General features: G+C 54.4%; 1 protein-coding gene across 3 annotated transcripts in view; it reads right to left on the bottom strand.

The window, feature by feature from the left end:
• Window positions 1-5,146: 5,146 nt before the first annotated feature.
• LOC116947907 (spectrin beta chain, non-erythrocytic 1-like) overlaps window positions 5,147-23,883 on the bottom strand; it is an 85,308-nt gene continuing 66,571 nt past the window's right edge. For all 3 annotated transcript variants that reach the window (XM_032964201.2, XM_032964200.2, XM_032964203.2), the window contains 16 exons: window positions 23,780-23,869; window positions 22,359-22,649; window positions 21,965-22,095; window positions 21,127-21,331; window positions 18,720-18,946; window positions 17,859-18,009; window positions 16,642-16,886; window positions 14,706-14,844; window positions 14,376-14,460; window positions 13,457-13,653; window positions 12,648-12,781; window positions 11,242-11,305; window positions 10,354-10,493; window positions 9,517-9,690; window positions 8,614-8,656; window positions 5,147-8,086 (listed from right to left, as the gene is read on the bottom strand). In XM_032964201.2, coding sequence (XP_032820092.1) covers window positions 7,793-8,086; window positions 8,614-8,656; window positions 9,517-9,690; window positions 10,354-10,493; window positions 11,242-11,305; window positions 12,648-12,781; window positions 13,457-13,653; window positions 14,376-14,460; window positions 14,706-14,844; window positions 16,642-16,886; window positions 17,859-18,009; window positions 18,720-18,946; window positions 21,127-21,331; window positions 21,965-22,095; window positions 22,359-22,649; window positions 23,780-23,869 — 2,610 coding nt within the window. In that variant the 3' untranslated portion in view covers window positions 5,147-7,792. The remainder of the gene's footprint in view (window positions 8,087-8,613; window positions 8,657-9,516; window positions 9,691-10,353; window positions 10,494-11,241; window positions 11,306-12,647; window positions 12,782-13,456; window positions 13,654-14,375; window positions 14,461-14,705; window positions 14,845-16,641; window positions 16,887-17,858; window positions 18,010-18,719; window positions 18,947-21,126; window positions 21,332-21,964; window positions 22,096-22,358; window positions 22,650-23,779; window positions 23,870-23,883) is intronic.

Below are 23,883 nucleotides of genomic sequence, written 5' to 3'. Positions count from 1 at the left end.
TGTGTGTGTGTTGCGCGCTGTACGCTATGACGAGTGGTGTGCGATGATAAATGTGGGAATGCATGTGATGTGGAGTGCTATCATGTATAATATGATGTATAATATGATGTATAATGATGTATAATATGATGTATGCTATGCTGTATAATATGTATAATATGATGTATAATATGATGTATGCTATGATGTATAATATGATGTATAATATGCTGTATAATATGCTGTATACTATGATGTATAATATGATGTATAATATGATGTATGATATGATGTATGATATGATGTATGGTATGATGTATGCTATGATGTATATGATGTATAATATGATGTATGCTATGATTTATAATATCATGTATGCTATGTATAATATGATGTATGCTATGATGTATATTATGATGTATGCTATGATGTACAGTGAGGGAACAAGTATTTGATCCCCTGCTGATTGGTACGTTTGCCCACTTACAAAGAAATGATCAGTCTATGATTTTAATGGTAGGTTTATTTGAACAGTGAGAGACAGAATAACAACAAAAAAATACAGAAAAAACGTATGTCAAAAATGTTATACATTTATTTGCATTTTAATGAAGCTAATAAGTATTTGACCCCTCTGCAAAACATGACTTAGTACTTGGTGGCAAAACCCTAGCTGGCAGTCACAGAGGTCAGACGTTTCTTGTAGTTGGCCACCAGGTTTGCACACATCTCAGGAGGGAATTTGTCCCACTCCTCTTTGCAGATCTTCTCCAAGTCATTCAGGTTTCGAGGCTGACGTTTGGCAACTGGAACCTTCAGCTTCCTCCACAGATCTTCTATGGGATTAAGGTCTGGAGACTGGCTAGGCCACTCCAGGACCTTAATGTGCTTCTTCTTGAGCCACTCCTTTGTTGCCTTGGCCGTGTGTTTTGGGTCATTGTCATGCTGGAATACCCATCCACGACCCATTTTCAATGCCCTGGCTGAGGGAAGGAGGTTCTCACCCAAGATTTGACGGTACATGGCCCCGTCCATCGTCCCTTTGATGCGGTGAAGTTGTCCTGTCCCCTTAGCAGAAAAACACCCCCCAAAGCATAATGTTTCCACCTCCATGTTTGACGGTGGGGATTGTGTTCTTGGGGTCATAGGCAGCATTCCTCCTCCTCCAAACACGGCGAGTTGAGTTGATGCCAAAGAGCTCCATTTTGGTCTCATCTGACCACAACACTTTCACCTAGTTGTTCTCTGAATCATTCAGATGTTCATTGGCAAACTTCAGACGGGCATGTATATGTGCTTTCTTGAGCAGGGGGACCTTGCAATCGCTGCAGAATTTCAGTCCTTCACGGCGTAGTGTCTTACCAATTGTTTTCTTGGTAACTATGGTCCCAGCTGCCTTGAGATCATTGACAAGATCCTCCCGTGTAGTTCTGGGCTGATTCCTCACCGTTCTCATGATCATTGCAACTCCACGAGGTGAGATCTTGCATGGAGCCCCAGGCCGAGGGAGATTGACAGTTCTTTTGTGTTTCTTCCATTTGTGAATAATCGTACCAACTGTTGTCACCTCACCAAGCTGCTTGGCAATGGTCTTGTAGCCCATTCCAGCCTTGTGTAGGTCTACAATCTTGTCCCTGACATCCTTGGAGAGCTCTTTGGTCTTGGCCATGTGGAGAGTTTGTAATCTTATTGATTGATTGCTTCTGTGGACAGGTGTCTTTTATACAGGTAACAAGCTGCGATTAGGAGCACTCCCTTTAAGAGTGTGCTCCTAATCTCAGCTCGTTACCTGTATAAAAGACACCTGGGAGCCAGAAATCTTTCTGATTGAGAGGGGGTCAAATACTTATTTCCCTCATTAAAATGCAAATCAATTTATAACATTTTTGACATGCGTTTTTCTGGATTTTGTTCTTGTTATTCTGTCTCTCACTGTTCAAATAAATTTACCATCAAAATTATAGACTGATCATTTCTTTGTCAGTGGGCAAACGTACAAAATCAGCAGGGGATAAAATACTTTTTTTCCCTCACTGTATAATATGATGTATGCTATCATGTATGCTATGATGGGGTCCACGCTGTGGGCAAGCGCGTGCCCTCCCGGGCTGTGTGATGAACGATGTCACGAGGAGGGATGCGATGATTAGGAGCGATGTGATGAGCGATGTGATGATGGTGAGGAGCGATGCTGGAGGTGTGCACGGTGTGTGTGTGCACGGTGTGTGTGTGCACAGTGTGTGTGTGCACGATGTGTGTGTGTGCACGGTGTGTGTGTGCACAGTGTGTGTGCACGATGTGTGTGCACAATGTGTGTGTACGATGTGTGTGCACAGTGTGTGTGCACGAAGTGTGTGTACGGTGTGTGTGTGCACGATGTGTGTGTGTGTGCACAGTGTGTGTGTGTGCACTATGTGTGTGCACGGTGTGTGTGCACGATTTGTGTGTGTGTGCACGGTGTGTGTGTGTGTGCACGCTGTGTGTGTGTGCACGATGTGTGTGCACGGTATGTGTGTGCACGGTGTGTGTGCATGATGTGTGTGTGTGCACGCTGTGTGTGTGCACGATGTGTGTGTGTGCACGGTGTGTATGTGTGTGTGCATGGTGTGTGTGTGCACGCTGTGTGTGTGCACGCCAGGCGGTGCCACGCGAAGTGGTCCACAGCTGCACGGGGCAGCTCACGGTGCCACGGCCAGGTCCGACGCCGCGAGGTTGGCAATCAGCGGCGGTGGCGGCCGCTGAGCAGCGCGTCGCGGTGTGGCGACGGTGCGGCCGGGAGGGTCGCACCCCAGGGCCCGCGGCTCCAGCTCGTGGCGGGGGTCGTCGCGGGTGGAGCCGTAGCCGGAATCGGAGCTCTCGTTGAAGTAGCAACCCCCGGAGGGGACCGCGTGATGTCCAGCCACGGCGCGGGGTGTCGGTGGCGATGCGCAAGGTTCACCCGGAGACTCGGGTCGCCGCGTGCCCGACAACACCACCACGGCGCGTTTCCCGTGGACCTCGCCACTGACGTGTAACTTAGAACGACCGATCTGCGATATCGCTCGAGTACTTGGCGTAATTACCTGCGGGCATCACCGACCGCGCCCTAAACACGTGGCGCGCTTTTCTCACGCGGCGCACTGCGTGGCTGTGCGGTGCCGATGTGCCTGCCGACTGTCTGCAGGAGGACGGGGAGGGGGTTATGGCAGGAGCCGGGGTAGCAGGAGCCAGGGCTGCGGGAGCTCGGCCCGTGGCTCCGAGGCGCGGGGTCGCGGTGCGCCACGCGCCTCGCTCGCCCCGGGGAGGAGTCCCACCCCCTCGTCGTGACGCCCCGTGCATCTCCTAAGCACCCTGCAGCACCTAGACACCTCCACCACTCCTCGTGGTATTGTTATGCTGCTGACCGGGTGACTGGCTCGCTTGTTGTGAACACTACTACTGCTCGTGTTTTTACTGAAACTATAACATCCCGAAACCGAGCGCTGCGACAAACTCACAACACAGCTCGTCAACACCAGTTGCCCGCGTGTGTAATGTGTCGGTAATGTTTGCATTTAAATGCAGCACCTTACTTAAAGAGTTTCACGCTTGATGTCAATGCCAGATATCACGCGCGAGTCTCGCTACGTGCGGAGTCTCGCTGTATGCGGAGTCTCTCTGTGTGCGGAGTCTCTCTGTGTGCGGAGTCTCTCCGCGTGCGGAGTCTTGCTGCGCACGCGGAGTCTCGCTGTGTGCGGAGTCTCTCCGCGTGCGGAGTCTCGCTACGTGCGGAGTCTCACTGTGTGCGGAGTCTCTCCGCACGCAGAGTCTCGCTGCGTGCGGAGTCTCTCCGCGTGCGGAGTCTCGCTACATGCGGAGTCTCACTGTGTGCGGAGTCTCGCTACAAAATGCAATTCGTTGTGGAGACGGAGTGCGGGCGATTAGTTCCAGAGTGGAGCCAGTCAAGGTGCGCAGAACTTGGTAAAATCTCTTTACACCACAGGACAGCAAGAGGAGCAAAGAGAGACGAGGCTGACACTGCTGGCTCACCAGTGAGGCTCTGTTGCTGCCTTGCCCAAGCGTAATACATGGGACAATATAATTCATGTATTCAGTATTTCTTTTTAGTGACTTGCTTATCTTCTTCCCTGTGTTGCACTCGTGTCGTGTTTTGTCGTCTACTGTTGTAACGTGTTGACCCGCTCATATGGGACATCTGTGACAAAGAGCTTCGCAGCTCATTGGATTCCTACTCCCGCAGTCTGAACATTCTGATTCTCATATTCTTGGTTCTTTCGGTAAAGTCACGTAGAAGGGAAATAATAAAATAATACAGCATACATTGTTTTATTTGTATTATTATTTCCCTTCTACGTGACTTTACCGAAAGAACCAAGAATATATATCCCTGCAGTCACGAAAGCTTTAAATCGAAATTCTGATTCTCATTCCGCTTGTTTTAATTAGACTCCAACGTGAACGATGGGGGTGCTTGTAGAGGCGTGAAGGCTCCGAAAGGGGGGCTCCGAGTGCCAGGCCTTGCCAGCTCCCGTGCGGGGGGGGGGGCACGCTGGTCGAAGCGACCGTCTTCCTGCTGACGTGGGGCGCGAGCGGACACCGTCCCTGACCGGGAATACAGAAACACTCCCCCGCCGCTGTCGCTCGTCCCGAGCGCGTCCTCAACAGATGACCACACGAGGCTGGTGGTGCACAGCGCAGGCGGGAGGGAGGGCGATGTGGAGTGGCCGTAGGAGCCCTGCTGAGCTCGCGCAGGTTTTGTGGGGTCGTGTCGCACGGCAGCTACCCACGGAACGTGACAACGCCGCCATCTGTCGAGAGCTGCCGCGCCGTCGCTAATTGTAGCGTCCTCCGTCACGGTGAGGGTCGAGTCCTGGGATGAACCGGCACGGCTCACGCGTCGTCAACAGCGCCTTCTGCACCCGTCGCTCCAAGATTCAGCGTCCCGAATCGGAGCGTTCACCTCTTGGCTGTCCGCGGAGACCTGTTGCTGCTCACGACGGCGTCTTCAACCTGCCGCTGAGATCGAAGCAGCGGCTCGCACGCTGCGCGACGAACCCCCCCAGTGGCGACCAACAGGGGGGACCGTCAACATCAGCCACTCGCCCCCCGCCGCAGCTTCACCGACGCCTCCCCCCCCCCCCCCCGTGTCCCCCCGCCACGCCACTCGTCAAGGAAGCGGGAATCGTCGTCACGGTCAGTTTTAGTTTTTATTAACACGACTGCTCACGCAGACTCCTTGTGTAGCACAGACACCACGCACGAAGGGTTACCATGCCGGCGGCAATGCATTAACTCCCTGCCGACAACCGTAGCTCGGCCGACAGTGTGAGAAGCGCGCAATTTGCTCTTGAACTACGGGCAGCGCTTAAAGCCCCAGCAGAGAGACAGGAGGACGCCCTGGTTCGTGTCGGTGCGAGACTCGGGATGGGGGTTCGGGGCCTCAATCCTCCCAGGGTGGCCATGCCCAAGGGATTCAGCCGGAGCTGTCCGGGGGCTCCGACTCCGGAAAATACGTCCCGCGCCCGGCACACCACATCCAGTGCACTACTCGCTACGTCCTGTGGCTACTGCCAGGTTTGTGGCACCTCCCGGGTCCTCTCGTCTGGAAGTGAAGCCCTGGCGATGACCCCCCCCCCCTCCTCTTCCCCCTCGCTCCCCTCCCCGCCCCATTTCATCGCCGCGCTGCTCCGACAGCCGCAGAGTCCCAGGGGCTCTGCGGCTGCCCCGTGGGGCAGGTCGGCGCCAGACCCCGCAGCATCACCACCGCCACGAGCGACAACGCGAGGCCTTGGCACAAGCGCAGCGGTGCATCGAGTCGTAGCCGTTTAGACTGTCGTAAAAATGTTTTCTTCCTCTAAACTTAACTACGTCTTAATTTAAAACGATATTCTAAACTTTTACCTTTAATGATATTCACGTGTTGAGGTTAAAACGTGTTAAAAATGGCACAAGCACATCAGCTAAAGCTCTGCACACTGGGGCTTTAATGTCAACGCACGTTTCGCGTTTTTATTCATTAGACTGCATATTCTTTCTAGAAGCAAAAAAAGCACTCCTCGCATCGAAACGTACAGGTCACCACGCAGGGCGACATCCCGGTCACCGTCCAGGCCGCCCCTTCGCGCGTGAACCTCCGACCGGAACGAGCGCTGCACCGGGACGGACGGCGCCTCGCAGACGGAACGACCCCGGCGCTCGGCGCTCCCACGGGAACGTCCCCCCACCACTGCCCCCTCCCCTAGAGGATCGTGTGGAGCGCATCCCAATGCCGCGCTCGACTGGACGCTTCTTCTACTCTGAGCCGACGTTAGAAAGCGCATCAAGCCGACAAAAGCAGTCGTCCACGAGAGTGGAACAGCGCAGGGGCTTGCTAGGCAAGAGCGGCGGTTCCCACTTACCCGCTAACACAAACGGAATGCATACATTAATGCACCTTACAATTAAAGCACACATACATAAACTAGTTTTATATTATGAATTTAACCTGGATTTTAACCCCATAAAGTTTTTTTTACAAACACTAACAGTTGGTTACTAGTTCTGCCTCTCTCGCTCATCAATGTCACTTAATCCTTTCTTTATCTTCAGCTCTCTCTCTCTATCCCTCCAACAACATACACATTCCATTATTCCTGTACACTTAAAACTTTGGAATTTCAATAAGGAAAGAAAAAAGCCATGGCTATACTTGGCACAAGGCCAAAGAGTAGTTACATTGTAGCAGTGGCCGTGTCACATCACGGCACCTGGCTATAAGAGCTGTTGGAGTAGACCAGCAGGGCAATTCACAGAATCTTAAAGTGACCCCCCCCCCCCCCCCCGACAGAAGGTGAGATACCGATCTACATCTAAAAAGAGCATCAGATATCAGACTCTCATTTAAAAAAAAACGATTTGCACAAATCTACAACCGAATATAATGTCTGGAACTTGTGTATTTGCAATACATAAAATCAAAGGCAGCTCAGCTTATATAGCCACGTGCTAAAATGGTCGATAATAATTTTAGTTGGGTTGTTCGAATTGCATATTTCGTGTTCCTTCTACTTTGCTCACACCGAGCGAGACCCGGCGTGGACTCTCACCGGGACCCCCAGCGTGCGGTGTTTTGGTTTCACGATTTTTAAAAAGGGAAAAAAAATCCCCCCCCCCAAAAACAAAGAACGAGCTGCTGCACTCCACCCACTCCTCCGAACTGACGGCCCCGCAGTATATGGCGGGGGGGGGGGCAGAAAAAAGTACCAAGGATCTGTGGTACCGTAGTGTCACACGTGAACCCACGACCTCATAGCCCCGCCCGTTACCACTCTGGCACCTTCTTTATCCACGTTCTCGTTGCCACCCGCAGAGATACACAACGCCTACCTCTAGTCCCGCCCTGCGTCCCCCCCTTAAGATGTTCCCACATGCCACGTACACTGCACATGGATTACAAAGTTAATGTGAACGTCACGCAATTGTTACTCGACAACTTGCTCTTTACAAGGGAGATGTTCGGACGCTACAACAGCCCCTATGTAGTGGCAGATCCGCAAGGAGTCAGCGAGGAACGATGCCCCCGTATATAACTAGGATGTCATCTCCAGGTCAATCGAGTAATTAAGGTTACGGGTAACGAAGTTAGGGCTAGCACGGTTATTACACCCTCACCATCTCTCCCTCCACGACTACCGGGCACACCAACAGCTGTGTTCTAATGCTTAGCGGGCGTGGGATTTGCCATCGAAACAAATGCTAGTAGCAACACCGTTCTATTTCTATTCTTCTCGTCTAACATTCTGTCTCTACTGCCTAGGTATTCAAAATGTTTCTCTCCTCCCCGCTGGCTCTCCGTTTACTTTTTCTTCCCAAAGAAGCTGAAGCGCTTCTCGCTCTTGCGGCTCGGGCTCGTCGTGTCGCTGGCGGCCGATCCCGGCGACGTCGGTTTCCGGCGCAGCACCACGGCGGCAGGCGACTGCTGCTGCTGCTGCTGCTGCGGCTCTCCACCGCCACCGCCGAGGCTGGCCGTGTCTCCGCCGCCGCTGGGCAGCCCGCTGGCGCTGGCGCTGCCCCCCATCCCCACGCCGCTCGCGCTCCCCGAACCCATCCCGTTCCCACAGATGCTCTGGATCCAGGCGTTCATCTCGTCCTGGGGGAAACGTGACGGTGCGGTCAGAAACGCTCAGCCCGCAACTGTTTCCCTTCGGGCGCTTGTGATGCAAGTGCGTTTTTACGGGCTGGGCTGTGTGTCGTGCGTTTCTTCGCTCCAGATTTCGCTGTTACAAATGTAGAGTAAAACCTGGATAGAATGGATGCGGGTGTGTCGATGTGTATGGTGTGTGAAGAGTTTGGAAAACAAATATTGGGGCAGGAGGCACTAGTACCATTGTAGATAATATGGAATATTGGATGCTTTGGCAAGGCCAGAGCTCCATATGTGTCGAATTAATAAGGGTTTACTGTATGTGTGTGTCGTTAAATATTCTAAGTCGGCATGCATTGGGAATCACAATAGGAGATTGTTGAATAGCGACATATTCCATGCGCACACGTGTGAATATACGTGGTGATTCATCGCGACGTGTGGGTAGCGTTTCAGTAAAACCACTCTCGCGCGCGGGGGGTGTGGGGAGGATGTGTGGGGTGTGTGGGGGCAGCGTGTGGGTGGAGACTTACGTCGTCCTTGGCTTGAAACAGGTATTCACTCCCGTCCGCAAGCCTGGCAAGACAACCAGCCATACGCTAGTCACACACAGAAACAGCGTCTGCACCCTACGTGAACACGCGTCGACAGGTCTATCTACGTTGTTCACAAGCTAGAATGTCGTCTTCTGTCATTAACGTCTGGACGGGTTTCCAGTGTGACGCTACACGATACAGGACGGTTGTTCCGGTGTGACGCTACACGATACAGGACGGTTGATCCGGTGTGACGCTACACGATACAGGACGGTTGTTCCGGTGTGACGCTACACGATACAGGACGGTTGATCCGGTGTGACGCTACACGATACAGGACGGTTCCGGTGTGACGCTACACGATACAGGACGGTTGTTCCGGTGTGACGCTACACAATACAGGACGGTTGTTCCGGTGTGACGCTACACGATACAGGACGGTTGTTCCGGTGTGACGCTGCACGATACGCGGTGCCAACGCCGACGCTCCCACGCTGGCCAGGCATCTAGGAAGAGGTGCGCGTGGCCGCACTTAGCTCCATCACACGCGGCCTGCCGACTGACCGTCTGCGACAGCCCCACGCGTGCTGCTGGGTGGACGAGGGGGAGCGGTTGGATATAGGAAAGCATTCCTCGGTGATTCAACTGCCGCGCCGGGAGACCGAACCGGCTCGGTGTGCTCGCCAGTGCGTCGCGGCCGCGTGCCATCGTGCAAATTAAAAGTTGAACTTTAGTAGCGCTCCCTCGCTGCCGAAGATAAACCAAGCACAGCCTCACAGAGTTTAAGAACCTACTTGCTTTACCGCCTCCTACGGGCACCACGCGCCGCTCGACGGGCAAAAGGGCCTGAGTGCGGCAGCCACGGCGAGCCTTGCCTCCGCGGGCGCGCGGGAGACTCACTGCAGCTTGAAGACGTGCTTCCTCTTCTTGTAGTCGGAGGCCACCTCGCAGGCGGCGCCGGCGAGGGGCAGGGGGGGCTCGTTGTGGTACAGAGCCCCCGCGGCGGCGCTCTTGTTGTCCTTGTAGAAGCCCAGGCCGTGGTCCGTGAGCTTGCAGAACACCGTGTTCCAGGACCTGCCGGTCACACACGACAAGCGAGGGTCCAACCGTCGCTGCCTCGTCCCTGTGGCTGTTCGTCAAGGTAAAGCGACTACGTGTGGCGGGCTAAGGAAAACACGGGAAGCGTCGCTAGAAGGGGCGAGAGAGCCAGCGGCCGAGACTACCGATGGAATGGCAGACGAATGTGGGAACACATGCGGGGGAACGTCTGCTGCAGAGATGGAATCATGAAATCAGTTCGTGTGCAGCTGCTAGCCGAATTGTTTCAACTCTCAGGACTTCTCCTCCCTGGCGCTGCTGTACTTGGGATGAGTTTTCACCTTAAAATAACTGGGCTTTCAGATTTTTATAAAGAGTTTGGATCTCTTTTTTTTGTAATAATTTTACGCGTCTACGTGCTTACAAAAGTGACCCGAAGCAACGCGACTTCACTATTGCTCGGGAAAATCAGGTGCCATAATTTCCTGCGACGTCACACTTTAAGAACCATCTGATATTAAAATTTCACACCGAGGCCCGATTTTTATATCCCTTGGATTCATCTGAACTTGGGGAACACGTTGATACGTGGGGAGAAAGCGGTGCGTCGGGCTGGGCGCGGGAGCGCAGCAGATGAAGAGAAGCGCCGAGCGTGACGGTGGCACGCTGGGCCGCTCGTGAGCGCGTGCGTCGGGTCACCTGCTGGAGGCCTTCTTCCCGTTGGCATCGAGCTCGTGTTTGCGGTGCAGGGAGCCCTCCTTGAGCGTGGCGGGCTGGACCTCGTCCGCGGCCGTTGGGACGGCGCTGCCATCCGCCTCCTTCGCGTCCTCTCCGTTGGTCTGCGAGGAGACGCGCACCGACGAGCGTGAGCCGAGCGTGCAAAAAAGACTCACTGCTCGATTAATGGTTGGGCAGTTCTCATCTCTGTTGGCCGTTTTGAACCAGTGGTGGGAATGACATTCCTATGGCCAAGCCAGTTTATTTCATCTGACAGTCGCTGCTGACTTCCCAACCATGAATATGAACACCGTAACGACGATGGAGCGAGCGGACCGTCGACCGGGATTCATCCGACTGCTTTGCCCCACCATCGACACGCGTAACTGGGGCGTCAACGTTGGTGGGATAGGGGTCATCCCCCGCTCATCGGATGACCGTCGAACAAAGACGGTCACCATGTTGCGCCCTTTCAGATGCGCTTCTGCGGCCGTCTGGAACGCTCTTCCTTCCGATATTAGGAAGCCACGAGAGCTATGCACTTTTAAATCATCATCTAGCTTGAAAACGACTTTCTTCCGAACCGCTTTTTTTGTGTTTAGTTTGTTATCCCTCCCCCGTACCTCCAATTAACACATATGTACGGTGCAAAAGAAGTTCAAGATAGGTACATCAAACAGGGAGCCCAGCGATCTCTTTCGTACCACACCAGCAACGCGTTAACCGCTGAGGAAGCGTGTGACGTGAATCGCAAGACGAAGACGACTGACCCTATTGTTTTCACTGGGAGACCCCGAGACATCCCACGTGGCGTGCCACACGGACGCATTCGCGCGACGCAAAACAAGCCGGGTACGAGCGACGTCCCACCTTCGGGGACTCTTGATCAGACGGGATACCATTCTGCACAGTCTGCTCCATTAACTCTTTTTCCCTGCAAAAACAAGATAAATAATAGCATCACGGCGAGCTGCGCGATCGTCAAGGAAGCCGCACGAGTTTCTAACGCAGACAGTCGCACACTCAATACACAGTCCAGATTGAAAGAGACGAACATTGTTGACTGTGTCACAGCCAAATCGTTACAATGTCACCAAGCGCTGATCAAATGCATTGCAAATTCGTTTTAGAGTTACCCATCTCGGTATGTCGAACACACTTCTTTATTGACAAATACATAAATAACGTGACACCATTCCTCTGAGTAATTCACATTCCAATTGTACCTTCACAAAAAGTTAAATAACGGTAATACACACAATGGAATATATTGAATTCCGTTTTCTAACAGCCGTGCGTGGCAAGGTCAGTGCAGTGACCAATGCGGCAAACCCGAGGCAACCAATGGGGGGAGCTGAGCAGTGGTGGAGTCTCACGTCTTGTAACTGGCTCTTCCAGCGTGGTTGGATTCTCCACACAGCCAGCCAACCAAGCTTGGCTAAACCTCTTTAAATCGTACACAGCGCATATTTATAATGTGCGCACTCAGTACCCAGGAGAAACCGGTCGAGAGCTTCGATCTACCTTGACAAAAACAATGCTGCTGAATCGCGCACTCCCCATGGTCACGCGGCTCACAAGTCGTGAAAAACAAAAACCTCTTCTTGTTTATGCGGAGAGACGGATGGCGTGCAGCAGGCGTCGTCGTCTGCACAAGGACGCCGGTGATTTTTTTCGTGATTTAGTGATTTCAGCGTAGAAGTTGTTTCGCGTCGCTAACCTCGGCGCCCGGTCTGCTCTCCCGTGACCTGCTGCCCGCCGTTGCCGTGCACTCGCGGAGTCACAGTGGCGACGCTCCCCTTATACGTAACTCTCTTATCCGCAGCGCCTCGTATCTGAAGGCATGCATGCCACGGTCTCCCGTTATCTGTGGACCTATGAGAGGAGCAGCAGGGGTCGCCGTGACCTCCTGAAACCGTGGACGCTGGGAAGTTTCCCGGCCGCGGGCGACGTTCGTGCACGACCCAGACACAGGGACTCGGGGAGTTAACCTCTGCCGCAGACATCTCCACGCGAGCATTGCACGGCCACTCTGTTCTGACATTTGGCAGTGGTTATGGCAGAACCCGGTAGAAAAGCGGCGTTCACCTCGCAAGAGTCGTGCCCTCCAAGACGACCGTGATATCCTTCCGAGTTCTGTTACGTGCACATTTACTGATCGGCGTTCTTTTTTAAGCCATACAGACAAAGCCTCATAGCGTAGTTGCGCTCGGCGCGTGTGGGGCTTCGTCCCCTCGTCCTGCGCGAGCCCGGGGAAGCTCCCCTCTCTCTCTAACCTCTCCTCCTGCTCTGCCGCCCGCCGCGCCTCCTCCTCCTCCTCCTCCTTCTCCTGGCGCTCGCGCTCCAGCTGCTCCTGGCGCTTCTCCTCCGCCAGGCGCGCCTCCCGCCGCTTGTGCTCGCGAACCTCCAGCTGTGCCGCGAGACACACGGGGACACGAACGACCGCGCGCAGATTCAAGTGGTGAGAGTCATGGGGGCTACGGAAACGACTTTGTAAGAGAAGAGAGGTGAGTCTGAGTGTGGTATTGGAGCCACACGAGTGCTCTATCCGTGTTACTGTGCGGATCAGAGAGGAGCAGGACGCTCGGCGGCTCAAAAAGAAGTTGTCGGCGTCCGAGCGCAGGAGTCCGACACGGATGCTGGGAATTCCGTGACAGTGCAGGAGGAGCGACGCTGAGTCCGGAGGAGAAGAGGGCAGGCGACGGCCGTGGATGTGATTTGGCGTAGACGGTTGCGCTGGCTGGGACGCGTGCAGGGTGGGGGAGACGGGCATTGTGGGGGGTCTCTGCGAGACAAGAGCCAAGGCCAGATGGGGGAGGCTTTTGTTCGCGGAGACCTTGGAGGCCGCGTGTCGACCGCGCAGGAGCTGCGGGATTTGACGGAGGGGCGGTGCCATCGGTGGCTTTGGCGTGTGTGTGTGTATCAATGTGTGTGCGTGTATCCGCGTGTGTGTGTGTGTCTCCGTGTGTCAGTGTACTTGTCTTTGTTGGTGCGTGTGTGTTCGTGTATCCGTATGTGTGTCGGCGTGTGCGTATCCGTGTGTGTGTGTGTGTGTCGGTGTGCGGGCGTGCGAGCGAGGACATACGGTGGTGAGCCTCTCGAGCAGCGCGATGCGTTCCTCCCAGGTGCCGGCCGACTTCTCGAAGGCCTCCTGCCGCTTGAGCAGCTCGTCCACCTCGTCTGCGCTCTCCCCAAACTCCTGGCACGTGACGTGCGGCTCCTGCGCCAGCAGCCAGGCCTCCGCCACGCCGGCGTCCCTCGCAAACTGGTGCACCTCCAGCACTGCACGCGCACACGCGGACGCACGCGGCGCTCACGCGCACAGCCTTCCAACGAGCGTTTGTCCTCTGAAGCATTTAATTATTCAATTTGCGATATAGTCATGCTGAGACCACGGGGCTCGGACAGCAGCTTTGCCTGGGAGGGCAGAGTCTCAGAGAGCAACTCAAGTTTCACCGATGCTGGATTATCTTTAGGAGCGTTATTGTGAGCCCTCATTACAAACGGACAGAGCAACACATAGACGGACAGACAGAGGTGATTTTATATCCATCCCCATCACAGCCGAATGTTATAAATATATTACGCGTTTAATAATAAATGTCCCTAAGGCGAGGGCTTGCAGAGGCCTTCATCCACGAGGTGACGGACCTCGGCCGTTGGGTGACGGTGAGGGTATTTACTCCCCTCTAGCGACACCAGAAACCGCATGGCCTGCGCCTGCCACCTGCCACTCTGGGCTGCACAGACGTCGTGCAGTCACGACCGTTGCGATGGAATCTTCCCGCGACACCGGGTTCCGGCAGTGCTCGAAACGGATTTGTTGAAAGGCGAATGCAAGGAATATTTGTTTCTTTAGTTTTCTTTAAGACGGTAAAATCTGATGAGCGTGGACAAAATGAGCCTATTTTAATAACTAACACTTCGCAGCCCACATATCCTTTGATCATCCAGAGCAACGGGTACAAGGAACATGAGGGAGGGAGGGAGGGAGGCTCGCTCACTGAGCTTGAGCCACTCGGCGCGATCCTCCCAGTGCAGGACCATGCCCTTCCGCTTGTCCTTAAGCTGCTCCAGCTTCTCCTGAATCTGCATCCACAACAACAACAATAACAATGGCGGCAGCGGCAGCAGCAGCAGCTTTCTCGAGTGTGCAATGGCACAAGGTCAATATGGGTACCGGAGTCGCGACGTAGCTCGCGAAATAATATTCACAATAACCATCGTCTGTTTTTTCTCTTTCAAAATATCGTCAAATTGTGATTATCATCGATTGTTTAATTCTTCTTAGATGCTCGGCGTGCCGCTGGGCACGCCGGAGGAGGCGGCGGTACCTCGTCAGAGGCGTAGTGCCCGCGGTCGAGCAGCGACTGCCCCATCTCCACCACGGCGACGAAGCTGTCGTTACGCGCGTCCATCTCGGCCTTGACGTCCTGGTGGTTGGTGATGTGCAGCTCAGCAGAAGAAACGTCCCTGGGCGCACGACGAGACACACGCACGCACACACGCACACGCACGCACGCACGCACACACGCACACATGCTCGTGTGTCAGTGACTTCGCTCGTTCACTCCGGCCTCCTGCGCCATCTCGTAAACGTCATTCGTCGTAATTCGTACCCCCTCCCCCCCTCAAATAAATAATTTCCCGAGAGCAGAGAATTTATCGGTGAAAATTTCAGACGTTCAAAATTGCTCAAAACAACGCTGGGTAGCATGGGGCAACACTGCTGAAGAAACAACCAACAACAAACACCCAGAGCGGCGCAAGCGTGGCAACGCAAGGAGCCTGTGCGCCCAGTGCATCACACCGCTTACACAACGCAAGGCCCGGGCGGGGAGATTCACAACGGTGACGCTCGAGCGCACGCACGAGGCGAGATGCCGGCGTCTATGCTGGGCTGCACGTGAGTGATGATGAGAGGACCACCGCTCACTCTTCTCCCTCTTCCTGCGTCGTTGCTATGGGCACCGTTATAGCGAGCACAGCAGCAGCGGCTCAAGGTTTGCAACTTGGGCATGATCTGTCGGCATTCTCCAGAGCCAGACTAAAGGAACGATTCTCTGTCATTGGTCAGGCTGTTAAATTGGAGATCGCACCGTCCCGCCCCGTCAGTAGCCGCATCCGCACAACGGCATTAATCGGCCCTCCGGGCGGCAGCGTCGGCGCACGAGGAAGGCGAGTGCCGGCAAGCTGCATCGAGCTCACCGCGCCACACGGCGCGAGACGCTTGTCCCGCGAGCAAAGCGTCGACAAAAGGGAGGAACAATCCAAATGTCACCGATTTGAAAAACGGCGACGGTTGACGGGAACTTCCATTCCACAAGCGCGTCGTGGTGGTGGCGGCCTCGGGGCCGTGCTCACACGACGTCAGGACACGAGAAAAACGCTCGACGCAACACCGATCGTCTTCACTTCTCGTCGCGCTCACCGGCGCCGGTTCGGTAACGCCGGCCCTGCACCCCGGGCTCTGCCTCCACGCTCACGGATGATGCCGAAAGTGCAAGACCTTGCCAACGTTTCTGTATTTTTGAGCCTCAAATTCTCTCCAGAGCAACCGACGTTTTCCACACAATGAGCGTGAACAACGAGGCAACGGCTCCACCTTTGCCCTCTCGGGTCACGCGCAGACGCTCGTCAACCCCTAGTTACTCATTAGACACCAGGTCACTACAAATACAGAATTTCTGCCACAGAAGGGACCGCCTCACCCTTTGCAATGAAATATTTAGGTTATTGTTATGCAGTTCTATACATGTATAAAGCCCCGTGACTGCTTTATGAAACACTTTTAACCGGGTATTATATTTTAAGGGTACTCTGAAATAATTTTAACAAAATGGCTTTAGTCTTCAGAACAGCGGCGGTTTGCTGACGATTGCCATCTCTCCCGGCACGCCAGCCCAGTGCCCTCACGGCACTGGTGGAGTTCCACAGGCGACTTTCTCAGCCAAGCCAGAACCAAAATGCAAACTGGCCTCACAAGAAACCTGAACCTGGGTCATGAGGTCCCTAAGACCCCGTGGCATTGCGAGTCTCTCGGTCATGTGGTGCTCACGGTCTCACCCGGCACTACTCCGGTGTCACACGACACCCAGAAGCACGGGCTTTTCTCCTCAAGACTCCAGAACGCATTTTAAAAGGATCTCAGAGGTAGCTCTGCTCGATCCACTTCCGCAAAATGGTCTCCAACACATATCTCCAACACATATATCCCAATTGCGATAACGCAATTGGGATATATGTGTGAAAAAAAGTAAATTCTCTGACCTTGGCTTCTCCTGAGCTTCCATCTGCCTCTCAATGCCCTCCATCCACAGCAGGAGGTCGCGGGCAGCGCTGAAGAAGCGGCACTTCTCCCACGTGTCGGAGAGCAGCTGGCGGCGCGTGGCGCACGCCGCCAGCAGCCCCTCCCAGCCGCTCACGGCCTCTTGCTCCCTCTGGCGGATCTCCTCCGCCTTGTCCCCCGCGTACGACTCCTGCAGGCCGCGCGCCGACTCCTGCAGCGCCACCACCTGCGCGACGACGAGACGACATCGCATGAGCACCGCCCCACGCGAGGCCTCCGTGTCGTCATCACCGCCTGGACGATTAGGCGATGAAGTCAATTCATTAATTGGTCGATTGCTCCGGTTCCTTAAAAAATTGGTGCCCGCCCTGACATCGGTCAGGACGGCCACTGGATTTGATCTGCGAAGCTCTACAACAAGCGCCACCGCTGGGTCACCGCTAGGTCACCGCTGGGCCACCACTGGGTCACCGCTGGGTCACCGCTGGGTCACCACTGGGCCACCGCTGGGTCACCGCTGGGTCACCACTGGGTCACCGCTGGGTCACCGCTGGGTCACCACTGGGTCACCGCTGGGCCACCACTGGGTCACCGCTGGGCCACGACTCCTGCCACCACTGGGTCACCGCTGGGTCACCGCTGGGTCACCACTGGGTCACCGCTGAACCACTGCCCCACCGCCCCGTACTCCTACACAATTTGCTATTCGTCCAGCCAGGGGTCGGCAACCTGCTGGTCTGGAGCCGCATGCGGCGGCTCTTTATGGACTGCTTCGTGACGTTATTTATTAAGGACCACCGTCTTGTATTCACATTTACCTAAATCGAAAAAATATGGCTCTTGTTGTTATTTTGGTTGCCGACCTCTGATCCAACCATATGCAAGCTTCAGGATATATTATTGTTGTGACATCACCATAGCATTGTGGCTGCATGCTAAACAATGATTGTAAGGGCACACGGCCTACGTAGTAATGCGTCTACACAACAAACCCACTTTAGGATGTGCTTGCTTAAACAAATGTTGTTGCATAATATTTGACTGGAAAGCCAATAGGCTGATGCGTACACTGCTCCACGGCAATGGATAACGCGTTTGTGTTACACGGTGAGAGAAACGAGTCGTTACGTTGCTCCGTGCTCGTGCGGCGCGCTCGGACCGAGGCTACGACGCCGGCGCCACCCCCCCCCCCCCCCACCTGCGTGCCGAAGGCCTGCACGTCGGTCTCGAAGGCGGCGTGGGCCCTCTGCTGGCTCTCCACGGAGATGAGGTCCCGCGCGAGCTCGTCGGGCAGCAGCTGCTGCTTCTCGCGCACGCGCCCCAGCACCTCGCGCGCGTCGTGCACGAACCTGGCGACGGCAGCAGCAGCGGCACGCGGCCGTCGTCACGCTCCGCGCGGTCCCCGGCCATGACGAGTGGGGACGAGTCTCCGTCTCTCTCACGCCGATAAAGGTCAAAGGTGGCGGAAGGGCCTCTGCTGGAGGGGGCTCTAGAGCGACCCAGTAGAGGGTAATTGGCCTACTTTTTCGCGATGGCCAGACATCTTCGTACGTACGCATGCATGTTGCAGTTCTCTCGCACCGTACGTAGCCAAGTGTGCTAATCGGAGATGTGGTCTTTGAAAGTGGGATTACCCACATTTTACCCCACCACACGTGACCTGCTGATCGACTAACTATGGTGGACTCAATCATACATCTGGGTGGACAGAGGATTTGCCGCACCTCTAATTAACACGGTTTTCGATGCACAGTGTAATAGAAGTCCAAAATACATACACACATTAAAAAAGACTTGCGACCTCTGGATTGCAAGTCCAGTGTGTTCAGCATTATACCACGGTAGTAGCACCACCATCTCTCATGTTTTGACCAAAACGCCAATTATTTTAGCAGGAGGGTCGTGCAATAGAATGTTTAGCTGAGCGAGTGAATGTGTGGGCAAGTGGCTGTGTGGATGAGTGAGCAGGTGAGCGGGGGAGCGGGTAAGCAGGTAGGTAAGTGGGTGAGTAGGCGAGCGAGTGGGAGAGTAGGTGAGCAGGTGAGCGGGTGGGCGGGACCTGTGCAGCCGGCGCGAGGCGGCGAGCATCTGCGCCCGCGTCTCCATGAGCTCGAGCAGCTCGGCCCAGCCCTCAGCCAACGTGTCCTTCCACTCGGCGGCCGCCGCCGCCGACTCGGCATTGCCGCCGGCGATGACCACGTCGGAGGCCGCCATGACGCCGCTCACGCGCTCGTGGCCCGTCGCCGCCGTCTCCCGCGCAAACTCCGCGAACCGCTCCTCCAGGAGCTGCGTACAGACGGAGTGACGGAGCGACGCGCAGACGTCATTAACGTACACTTCAAGGCCGTGTTAGTAATCGACTCCACGCAGTCCATGGTTTTGCCATGGGCCTTGTGCTCAGGATTCCGCTACAATTGGTGTTCTTATTAGTCGACTTGCTGTATTTTATCCGGAGATCCCCATTGGGATCCACGGATGAAATGCACCTTACAAATGTAAATTATTATTGCTATTTATCAGGAACCCACTAACTTCGTGGTAGGCTAGATGGATCACGTGATGTTAAGAGGCGCAGGCTGATGGAGACGCCTCTGCGCAGTCCAAATTCACAGCAACTGCTGACAATGGGAACCTTTGACATTCAAACGCAGCGTAAGATAGCAGCGCGCATGATCCGAGACGCACGATGCAATCCCTCTGGTGGCGGCCATGAGAATTGGCAAAATATGAAGCAGAACAGCAGAGCTCTAACAGACTGTGCTGTCGTGACCACGGACTTTTAGTCCCAGTTTGAGTTTATGTGGTGAGGTGAGCTCTGTCTCCTATCATGCAGTATCCACCTGAGTAGCCATGACAGGAATGAAACGAATAGAAATGAAACAGTCTTTATATTGGAGAAGGTCAAGAGGTCATCATGGCCAATGCCATTAATGCGATCAGACTTCACCAAGGGGTAAAAATTGGCAATAGAAATAATTTACTTCACTCACTGCCCCCTATGTGAAGGCACAAAACTTATGAGCAGATTTACTCTAAATATTTTCCAATCTACCAATGTATCCCTGATTTCGAGGGAGTGGTGGCTCAGCGCTGTGCGCAATGCGCTGTGAGCCCGGCGACCTACGTTGAAATCCCTGCCACAGCTGACGTCAGTAGCGGATTATATCTGACCTGGTCATGAGCTCGCCCATTCACGCACGAGCACTGACCGGAATGGTGAAGTATGCTTAAAAAACTCGCACGGCTGACAGCATTGCGAGCTCTTCATCTAGCAGTGGATTGAGAAAGGGCTGTACATTTTTAATTATCACGAGGACGTCAATGCAGTAACAATGTCAAATACTATATTGATTGTCACCAAGAAGCCGGGATGATGACCCAAGCAATCGCAGAAAGCTGAACATTGATTATAGATTCCATTACATGGAGCAGAACGGTAGTGATGGACACGGGGCTGTATTGTGGTAGGATTGGATGTCACCTGCACTGGAATTAGATAGACGTGTGTACATCTAGAGGCATGTGGAAAATACTACATTGGGGGAAAACTCGAGATGACATCTGGCTCGGGAGCACGGCCAGTTCAAGGGCGAGTGTCTCTGTAAGCGAGCGTTGGGATTGCTTTGGAACTAACTCCGTGTTGCTCAGAAGAACGATGGTGGTGCGCCAGCACAGGGTTCATCAATCAATCAATCAAGCCTTTATTTCTCTAGCACTATTTTGTGCAAAAGATGCAATTCAAAGTGCAGTACAGATAAAATAAAACATTGTTAAAAGACTAAAGCGCAACAACAATAAAATACATTTCCATACAAACAAAACTGCATTATAATAAATTGCGATCGAAGGCATGTTAAAAAGTAATAACACTATAAAATAATCTTAAGTAAAAGTAAGTTTAAAAAGGTAAGTTTATAGATTTCACTTAAAATTGCTTAATGATTGTGAAGCCCTCGCGCAGAGTCAGTGAAGGAGCATTGTGCGTCAAATGCGTGACCCTCTTGCGACAGCATTCGCATCAACGTCTCTAGCTGCCACACACCGGCGTTCGATCCAAGAATTACGGGGGGGGGGGGGGGGGGGGGCGCCATTCCTTTGAGGGTCGCAGTTCTCACTTCAAACGCAGACAGCCAACCGACGTGCAAAATTTTCTGGAGTTTGCGCATCAAGAGGGGCAACGTTGTCCACAAAGTGACAGCCGTCTCTCTCGCACTAAGCTCTCGATCGCTCGGAGTCGACCGCAGATGCAACGCTGACATTTCTGACAAAGTCGAACCATCGGATGCCAAGAGGGCGTCTTTGGCATCGTATGTGGAAGGACTGTAGCCAATGTTTGGGAAAGAAATGATCAATGTTAGAGACGCTTCACCAATTGGGTTGATGAAGCGGACTCACGGTGCCTCGGTGGGGGTGGCAGACTCACGGTGACCTGGGGGTGGGGGGGAGGGGGAAGGTGGCGGACTCACGGTGACGTGCTCGTAGTCCTGGCCCAGCTCGTGCGAGGAGGCCACCACCTCCCGCTCGGCGATCCACTGCTCCAGCTCCTCCACCTCGCGGCTCAGCTGGAAGAGGCCGTGCTTCTCGGCCAGTTTCCCGCGCCGCTCCTCCGCCAGGTCCTTGAGGCTGGCGTACTGCTTGTCCGCCTGCGACTGCCGCAGCAGGATCCGGTCGCTGAGGGACGCAAGCACGCGGTGAATAAACCAACTGCTTTAATGATCTTTGCGGTTTGTCAGACTAATTTACAGAGATCCACCAATAGCAGCCACAGTAGAAAACGAGTTGCTGGCGGCCCCAGATATAGCCATGCCTATCGCCTACACGGGCCACCATCACCAGCCATGATCTGTTCACTGCTGAATGAAGGCCCTCCCCAAGCCGTAGCCATCCCCCTCAATCCTACGGTGCCTGCCACGCTTCATATCCGTGGTGGACATCCCCAAGTGGACGTTCGCTCCTCTGGCAGCCTCCGTCTCGAGTCTCCACCGCCGGACACCCAACCCTGACGGCGATGCAGCGAGCCCGAGCCCAGCGTGCGACGCGGCGTGGAACGAGCGTTCGTTTGTTTCAGGACCCAAAGAGGAGCAGGTAACGCAACGTATATAAATAAAAGTAAATCTAAATTGTAACCTTGCACAACTCCTAAGATTGCGTCCATAGCATGGACGACAGCAGGAAACACTCCTCTTACAGTTCAGTTTCACAATTATTATGAATGCAAAATAAAATTATTATGTTTATCGCGAATGAGCTCATGGTGAGTTGAAGCGATGCCTTTTGAGCATGTGGGCGAGCGAGCGAGCAAACCTCTCGGGGTGCGAGTCTGCCACCAGGCTGCGGCTGGTCTCGGCCAGCTGCCGGATGACGTTGGCGTAATCCTCCACCCCCTGCTCCATGATGGCGTGCTTCTTCACCAGAGCCAGTGCGCTCTGCTCATCCTGACATCATGCCAAGCAGGCATCGGCACCGTCATCATCGTTCAACAACAACAAAAACAACCACAACGTGACACAGAGGAGGGACCGGTAGGGACCCAGCAAAGGAAGGAGAGAAACAAATTAAACAAATTTCTATCTAAAAATGCCACCAACGGGCAGGCCCCCCCCATTCGCAGTCAATCCGCTGCATCGATGCCGAACGGAGGCAGCGGCGCGCACAGCCGGCGCTCGCCACAGCCGCCGGAGGCGCCCGCGAGAGTCACCTTCACTTTCTCCTCGGCGATCATGTAGAGCTCCTGCTCGCTCATCCACGACTCGGCCTCCGCCACGTCGAAGTAGTACTGCTGCGCGCGGTGGGCCTCGTGGAGGCGCGCGCTCCGTGCCCGCGCCTCGTCGCGCAGGCGGCCCCACAGCGCCCGCAGCTCCCCCAGGCGGCGCGCCGCGGCGCCGGCCTCGGCGCCGTCCTCGCCCAGGCCGCGCTGCGCCAGCGCCTCGCCGCGCTCGCACACCTCGTGCACGCGCGGCTCGTGACCCGCCATCTCCTTCTGCAGGTTCTGCACACGCGGCGGTGGCGGCAACAGCGGCGACGTCGCATGTTTGTTTGGACAGCTCGATGACCTATAAAGAGCATATTTAAGATGCACCGCACGTAGCCGACCGTGCCAATCGGAGGTGCGGGGAAAGGACAACAAACTAAAACACAAAAAGCAGTTCTAAAGAAATGAGTTTTCAATCCAGATGATGATGTAAAAGTACATAGCTCCAGTGGCTTCCAAATATCAGAAGAGCGCTCTAGACGGCCGCAGAAGCGCATCTGAAAGGGCGCGACACGGTGACCGCCTTTGTTTTTATGGCCAGCCGTAAGCTGCGAAGAGGATGACCGGAGTTGCACGATGGTTTATGCTGCCTGACATGATCAGCAAGGTAAGATAACCCATGCTGGCTTCAATGGTGCAATTTTAAGACTTTTAATTGAAGCAACTACCCACGGATAGTGACGCAATTAACTTAATTTATTATCAATCATGGTCGATCCACTGCTGGTTGAAAGTCTCCCCAAAAAAACGCCACCTCCCACCTGGCACCTACACGCGAGCCGAGTTCATTGCTCCATCTTGTCAGTGGACGTCCTCTCGGACTCCGCATCCCATCCCCTGGCTGCCGCTCCGTCGTTAGTCTCAACCGTCGGCCATCATTGCCCCTTTGAGCCGTGACGTGTCCTGCTGCCCAGGCCTCACCTCCCTTAACAGCTGGAATGCTCCTCTTTCGGTCTATCAATGTAATTCCAAGCATGCATCTGTCCACTACGATCCGGGTGACCTGAGTTGGATGCTCGACCCTGGCAAACATCAGTGGTGAGTGATATCTGTACCGGTCCTGGGTTCTCCTTTCAAAAACCCGCACTAACCTGCGTGGTGAAGTATGGTCAAACGACCCCTAATGACCGACACGGCATGGGGAGGTCCTCGTGCAACAGTGCATTGACAAGGCACTGAACATTATCATATCACCATTATCATATGATAAGGTTTGTTCCTAGAAGAATATTGTTCACGGCAACCCTTGAACGTTCACCCTTTAGAAGCTGCGTGTCGCAGCAGCCCCGGTGTGGGAGTGTCAACGCAAAGTGTTCCGGGCCGCCGGCCGTGCCATCTCCGGCACGGGTGACGATGCGACTCTTCACCTGGTTCTTCTGGACGAGCAGCTGCACCGACTGCAGGCTGTTGCCGTGATCCGTGGACGTGGCCAGAGGCAGCCGCTCCTCCACCCAGAGCTGCGGGCGACACA

The sequence above is a fragment of the Petromyzon marinus genome, chromosome 31 (genome assembly GCF_048934315.1).
Source record: "Petromyzon marinus isolate PM22_M1 ecotype Great Lakes invasive population chromosome 31, UKy_Petmar_22M1.pri1.0, whole genome shotgun sequence".
Lineage (NCBI taxonomy): Eukaryota > Metazoa > Chordata > Hyperoartia > Petromyzontiformes > Petromyzontidae > Petromyzon > Petromyzon marinus.
The sequence above is the reverse complement of the archived record's forward strand: the minus strand, read 5'-3'. Positions and strand labels throughout refer to the sequence as shown.